Here is a 7,500-nt window from a genome sequence, read left to right as displayed (position 1 = left end):
TAACACTGAGTATTTTCTCAGTGTTGAAATTCAAGTACAAAAGTCTTTCTGGTCTATTTGCTACACCACCTCCTCTCAAAAAGGTTAAGAAGAGGTGAAAAGGATGAAAAGGCACTTGCAGGGTTTAAAAAATCTTCTATGGAAAAAAAAAACATCTTTCACATCACGAAAAAAGTCTCCCCTAGGTTGTTATGTGCATAAGGTGGAGGCTTAAGAGCAGACACATTTGCAGATGAACTGCTTTTACTAGCTTCTCCGAGACATGACATTTGTTCAGAAGATTAGCCAGGTTGTAATGTGTAGCATAATTGCACTGTGCGGATGTCCCAGAAGTGAAAACCTAATTGCTTGACAGGCCTATAACTTTGTGGTACGCTCTCACCTTGTTAGGTCCTTTTCTGATGCAGTTCAAATGAAGTCTGGCCGCAGGTGTGCCTAATTTACCTCGCAACAGAACGTGTTGGGTTTAATTGCACAGTGGTTGTTAGGAAAAATTGGTGGGTGGAATATCAAGTGACTTACTGTACGGGGATGGCAGATGGGCGTTGAGAGGCATCGCCGGCTAAGTGTATAGGTGAGGTGAGTTAATAAAAGATGTAAATTTTATCTTAAAATAGTGAAGTCTTGTGGTAGGCAATACATTTTAATTAAGGTGGTGGCAGTTCCCTTTCTAGCAGCGTGAAAAAATCAGAGCAAAGGAACGTCACGACGACTGCATTTTTCTCCATATCAGTATTTTAGGAACAGCTTAGTACATTTAAGAGGGCTATTCTGCAAGACTGTATTTATTAAAAAAACCCTGTAATTTGTGCAGGTAATACAAAATATAGCAGGGAGAGGCAAATCTGGAAAGGCTTGCATTCTCATTCTGTTGGTAGCAGCAAAGTTTGAGACACAATCAAGCTGAGCTCCTATCCATCTCCTCGCTTCTTACTGTGTTGCAGCAATCTTGTCTCGGGAGCACAGAGCTCACAGAGAAAGCATCTAGCCCTCTTCCCTCTGCGGAAGGGATGGGTTCGTAGCACCCGTGGTCCTTGTTGGTCAGCTGAGAGGAATGATCAAGTCAATCGTCTTCTCCTGGCAAGCTTTGAGAAGTACCCTGCCTGGGAAAATGGTTTTTGACTTGTGTTGTCTTCCTCTGAAAATCTTGTCTTGTTGCCACCTGTGCTCACAGAAACCACAGGTTTAAAAATAAAATAAAATATCTTGGCACCAAGGAACGCAGCAGAGCTGAAATACGAGTGCTGCTTGTGTTCACCCAAGCCTTGTGGCTTTGGTATTTAGCCCAGAGCTCAGGTTCATCCTGGTAAACTTGAAGTTGTCTAATTCCACCAAAATATGGGGTTTTGTCACCAAATCATTGAATAAATACTGGTTCCAGTTGATTTGTAGTGAAAGAGCGCTTAATGGCCCTTTTTTTTTTTTTGACAGGATGTGAGCTCTCGGTATAAAACCAATCCGTCATGAATGCTTCATGTTAACCCACGAGGAGCAATACTTAGCATTCCTAGTGCACAATTCATTGGAGAATTTCAGAGCAATTTACAAACATTAGCTCAATAAGCCTCACAACACCCATTTGAGATCAGGAAAAAAAAAAAAAAAAGATAAGATGCTTCTCTTCAGCCTGGCTGTGGCACTAAGGCGCTGTAAAGCTGGAGGCTCGCCCCAGCTCCTGACTCCCCAGCACCTGGTGGTCCCGTACTGGTGCGGGCATCAGCTGGTCCTTGCACACCATCGCAGTCCATGCGGTGGAAGGTGTGTAAGAAAGAATAGAGGTGTGACAGCAATGCCGTTATGTTTAGCCTGTACTCAGTTGAGCTGGAGATCATAAGTATCTTAAAAAAAAAAAAAAAAACAAAAAAAAAAAACCCAAAAAACCGAGGCAGATAAAATTAGGATGAAGCTAACAAAGATAGAGTTTTGTGGAGTCCGTGCAACAGTGTCCAGAAAACCTGAGTTCAAGTGAGCATCTGATCATGTCAACCAACGCAGAAATCCAGCTCTCTTTCAGCTCAACAGCTAAAACCCCTTTAAAGATTTTGGGAGAGCAAGTTTTAAAGTGACATGCATTCAGCTCACCTGACAGCATCCATTCATTTATGCACGGTTTTAGTAAAGCTAGTCGTTTCCCTCCTTGCCTCTCTGATACGTGAGATCACTCCTTCAGCATTGGCATCCCATATTAATATTGGGGTCCTGCTCAAGGTTTAACTGGCAAGGAAGAGCTATGACTAAAAGCACTGTTTTGTGGCACGAGGATGCTCCCGTAATGCTCCCATCTGACCCTCAGAGCTCCGCAGGAGTGAGTGCGATGCGGTGCAGCCGCAGTCGTGCTTTCTGTCCACCACTATTGGGCCGTGGTGGGTGCTGGGAAGGGAAGAGGCACCTGGCTTGCCTCCTGCCAGGAATGCTGTTGGCACATGGAAACTTCTGAGGTGGATACAGCGAGAATAGTCACAGTCACTTCTAAAGGTTGACATGAATAAATAATAATTGTTCATATTCTAAATGTAAAAGCTCTGCCTGACCTTGCTATTCGACATGTATGAAGTTGGGCAGCACAAGCTGCTGGACGGGCGCATCTGAGAAACTCTGGGTGAGGAGAACGTCCTGAGCCTTGCTTGTCATTAGCTGTCAGTCATTAGCCAAAAACCAGAGCCCTAGAACATTTTTTTTTTTAATTATGGAACATAAAAACATAGCTACATAATGAAAAGAGGCGGTGTCAGGCTGTGAACATGCTCCTGCACGAGGGCAGGACGGTGAGGGTCCCTCCGTCTTGCATAGCCTGCGGGGCGGAGACATCCCGTATCAGCTCGTTCCTCCAGTGCAGGAGGGTGCCATAAGGGAGTCTGTGCCTTTCCAAGATTTTCCCCTTCCTGTAAGTCCTTGCTGTGTTCCCAGGAGGCAGCATTGCTACAAAAACGGTTTATGGGGAGATACCTAGATGATAAGGGCCAGTCCGAAATAATTGCTGGTTGCCGCTCAGCAAAAATAAGCTGGATTTCCATCCCCGGGTAGAGTGACTCCTCACAGTTAAGGGCTAGCAAAGGTTGAAGAGGTCATAAGACAGGGCCTAATTTGCCATGTTCCTTTCCTTTCAAAAACAATGAGGGAACCGGGGCCTTGCCGGTGGGCAGATCCCACCTGGATCTCCCTGGAGTCAGCAGGAGTTGGATCGAGTCCCTTTGAATAGCGAGAGTTTCCAAACCGGAGGCAAAGCCAAGTGTTTTTCAGAAGATTGATCATTCATTACCTTGGAATTTTTCAACATAGAGGTCATTACTGCTAATATAAGTTGTGAAAAAAATAAAATGTATTAAAAAAATAGAGACAAATTCTCATCTGGTGTAAGTCATTCCCTTTGAAGTCAATGAGTCATTGAAACCAACTTTCCCACACCGAGCTAAGGATATGGCCTGGAGTCAATATATTTGTAGTTGTTGAAAAATTAAAAATATAAATTTGCCTTTCCCTGGCAATAATGTTCTGTTTACAACAGAGATCTTATGCTTTAAAATAAATTCATTAACTAATGGAAAAGTAATATTTCACTACCAGTATTCTTTTGGGTATAACTATTTATGATTAAATTTTATTAAACTTTTTAAAAATTGGATTTACATTTTGATGAATCTAATAGATTTCAATTTTGTATTTTTATAGATTCTTTCTAAAGTTTTTCCTCAAGTGCAATCAGAACTGTTTGAAGAATGCAGGCAACCCACGAGACATGCGAAGATTCCAGGTACAGATCCCTCTGAAAGAATAAAAGATATATAAAAGACCTACATCTTCATCTTGAACTTTTTTTAATTAAAAACCGGTATCAGTGCTTCTACTTAGTGTAGTTCCAATGCTGTGTGTCTTAAAAAAAACAATGCTGTCAGTATTTTACATTTCCCCCACTAATTGAAATGCTGGTTGTTGGGACTTGCCAAGTTCTGCAGTGGACTGTAACGGATCAATGCTGAAGCAAATGGGTCTCTCCTCGGAAAGCATTTCCATAGTTTTCCTTCGTACTAGCACCTTGCGTTGTAGGGTGGCATGTGTTCAGAGCTGCAGAGGTTTTACGTGTGTAGACGGAGTAGCTTAACCTTACTGACAGACATGACCGTGGAGTGCAGTGAAGTTTGGATCTCACGCAGGGGTTTTTCACATTCACAACTTGTAAATCCAACAGTGGTGGTCCAACACACATACTTCTATTCCAATTGTGTTAGAAAATGTTTAATACTTCACTTTCTCCTTGCAGCTTTTGAAATGTCCTGTGGTGAATCATAACACCACAGAGAGACAGCTGACGTGATGGACAAACGGTTTCCTCCATATTTGGGGTCATTTGAAATGCTTGTTAGGAAATATATGCTTCTTATTCCAAAATATTTCACAATGATTCATATTTGAGACTAGTAATAAACTAGTATTGAGATGTTCAAAACTTTCATATTTTTGAGAAGAATAACTTGTGGTTAAATTTGATAGCAAAACATGTGACATCTGTTTTCATGCACAGCCAACCAACCGGTGAAGCCAGCACCCTTGAGCCAGCCAACAGAAAAGATCTGTAGCTGGAAAAAAATATTTCTTCAAAACAATTGAGCCAAGCTTCCATTTTTCATGCATCTCAGCCTCACGTGGCGTTGGTGATATTGATCCATCTGAACAGAACAGAAGGTCAAACCTGGAATGCGTGGAAATGTCCTCTTTGTCTCACCGATGACTAAATGAAGCATCAGTCATGAGTGATCTTGTGGTCGACAATGAAGCCAGTAGGCACTAGAAAGACTTTCGTGGGTCTCTTTAACTAATCTCCCTGCCTCTCAGAAGGTTTAACTGGACTTAACAGTATGTCAGATCTTGAACAATATTTTTAACTGGTTTCACTGTCTCAGCACCTTTCTTTAGGTGCGCTGCAGGAATAAGCCAATATAACAAAGCATAGCATGTCTACTTTCTTTTGCTGAACTACAGGATTTTCCCTTGGTGGCTGACCTATATATACATGACGGAACAAAAAAAGTTGCTGTTTTTATGTACACCTTTCTCTGTCTTTTAATACACTGTGTTCTAGGAACCAAATCCAGAAATCTTTGCTGAACATCACACTTGTATGTTTTGCAATATTTCTTAAAGTCTGCGAATCTCATTAAACTGCAAGCAGGTAGCTCAGCGGCTCAGCAGCAGCTCTGCGGCCGAGGTGAGTGTGCAAGCTCAGCACTCTCCAAAGTGGATGTCGACAAGAGCGAAAGTGTCCACTTCTGGGAGGAGGAAGGTAGGGAAGCAGAGCAGCCTGGCAGAGAGCTGCCCTCGGGCTGTTCGAAAGGGTACCGCAGATGGCTGTCTCAGAGGAGGCAGGGTACACAGAAAAGGTGCTGTGATAGCTGAAAGCTAATTATGGGTTGTGAATAAGAAACAGGATCAGAGGTGATCCAAAACATAGAAGCAGAGAAGAATTTTCTTCTGATGCCTCGGACCAGCTCTGTGTGAAAGGAGGCTCGTTTTTCCCCTTCTGTTTTTGCTCATTAAATGTTTGCGTATAGGAGCTGGTGTGAGGACCCTGGCAAGCGTTTCTGTTGTATCCAAAAGAAAATAAGCAGAAGATGAAAGCTAAAATATGTAGTAGCTTTTGCTGCCATCTCCAGTAGGGTTGATAAGGCCTAACTTAGCCATTGACTTTAAGGACTCTACAAACGTTAATCCCCAAAGGAAATGCTGCAGTGATTACTTCGTTTAGAAAATCTGGAACCCACACCAGAGGACCCATGCCAGAGTATTTAAATAAGACATAAATGTCGATCTGGGATAACAGCGATCAACCTATGAAGCCGTGTTCCACACGAACCCAGGCGCATCTCGCCATTTCCTCTTTGGCTTGTGTTCATGCGATATCGTTTCCGGAAGGAGTTTCACAACTCCATTGTGTAGGTGTTTTTATCGGGAAGGTTGTGCGTTTTGCATATGTTCCTTTTCCATTTTCTACTGAGAAGCAGCTGGAAGCCAAAGAAGGCCCTATCCATCATCTCTTCTATGGCCGGACTCTGAACCTGGACACAAGAATAGGAGCCTTTCACTCAAAAATAAAGGAGGAAATTCCATTGACATACCAGGGTCAATCACCATCCAAATGAACTTGAGAGGGGATACTTTTCATGGATTGAAAACACTTTCACTATTCATATTCAACCCGGCCTTTTCAGATGCAAAAAAGTTCATTATCAGACATTAAATGTAATTGTAAAACTGACCTGGAGATCATTTACTGAAGAAAAAACGGGGAGTTACGATGGTTCCTGATTTATTAAGCTTTTTTATTTTGAATCCTCACAACCCTTCATTTGAAGACAGTCTCAAGTGAACAAATTTTAATTAGATAAACTATCTAATCAATATATCAACAGATCAATCAAAACAGCAGCTTTTAAAATGAGTGGCTAGAGGGGTGTTTCTGAAACTAATGGCTAGAAGAATATTTCCCTGAATTGAATTCATTTGTTAGCATAATAGGAGATTAAACTCTAATTAGTGTAGCAGGTTCTGAAGAGAAACAATTGTGAGTTAAAAATCACCAGTGTTAGCCGCATAAACAGAGATGCAGTCAGAGTCGTCATTCATTTCATTTAAAGCGAAAAGTTAACAGGCTGTGGTGTTGTTTTGCCTTAAAAGAAGCTCTGTTTCTAAGTTTGTGAAAATACTCAGGATTTTTAAAATTTGGGGTTTTGTTTTCTTTTTCAGGTTGTTGTATCAACAACAGTCAATGTGGACGGCCACGTGCTGGCTGTCTCAGACAACATGTTTGTACACAACAATTCCAAACACGGGAGGCGGGCTCGCCGCCTTGACCCCTCAGAAGGTACGGCCCCTTCTTATCTGGAAAATGGTAGGCACACATTTACATGTCTTTTTTTATTTGCGATGCTTTTCTTTTTTTTTTTTTTTATTTTTGGCACCATACTTTATGTTGACACACTACTACATTTACTTTTACATAATTTCTTCTCTCATCCATCAAACCACCCATTAAAAAAGTCCATTAGTATTTCTCAGCCCTTGTCAACTAGGATACAGGCGCTTCTGAATTTGCTTCTGACTTCTTTCTTTATTTAATACTTGCAGTTTTGCAGTCACAACCAATTTTTCATCTTTTTTTTTTTTTTTTCTGTCTTGTTTTGCTTGCAGCTTTTTCTTGCTATTTAATTTGACTTGATTTTATTTTGGCTTGTCATATTCCTTGATCCAGAGGTACAGTCTCAGGTTATGTATGCAAGTTTAAGTGGATGGTAAAAACATGACCGAATCTGTAAAGAATTTACTGTGAGGTCAATTTCCTGTGGCTGGGCCTTACTGCAGATTACGGCAGGAGGGGGTTTGTATGAGAAAAACAGCATAAAATGTTTTTCTTCAGACTGGCTCAATGTGATTGACTTCTTGCCTGAACTGCTAAAAGAAGATAGCCTGAGATGAAGAGGAGAATGGAAAGTGGCTCTGAAAATCCAG

At 41.5% G+C, this 7,500-nt stretch overlaps 1 protein-coding gene across 16 annotated transcripts in view; it reads left to right on the top strand.

Moving 5' to 3' along the window:
* EBF3 (EBF transcription factor 3) overlaps positions 1–7,500 on the top strand; it is a 122,692-nt gene that overhangs the window by 72,331 nt on the left and 42,861 nt on the right. For 9 of the 16 annotated variants that reach the window (XM_086752644.1, XM_086752642.1, XM_086752654.1 and 6 more), the window contains exons 7-8: positions 3,670–3,751; positions 6,739–6,883. In XM_086752644.1, the coding sequence (XP_086608770.1) occupies positions 3,670–3,751; positions 6,739–6,883 (227 nt within the window). The remainder of the gene's footprint in view (positions 1–3,669; positions 3,752–6,738; positions 6,884–7,500) is intronic. The other 7 variants (XM_086752647.1, XM_086752648.1, XM_086752651.1 and 4 more) reach the window with 1 other exon arrangement.

The sequence above is a fragment of the Chlamydotis macqueenii genome, chromosome 7 (assembly GCF_036417535.1).
Source record: "Chlamydotis macqueenii isolate bChlMac1 chromosome 7, bChlMac1.mat, whole genome shotgun sequence".
In the NCBI taxonomy this organism is placed as follows: Eukaryota; Metazoa; Chordata; class Aves; order Otidiformes; family Otididae; genus Chlamydotis; species Chlamydotis macqueenii.
Note: the sequence above shows the minus strand (reverse complement) of the source record. Positions and strands in the feature narration are given on the sequence as shown.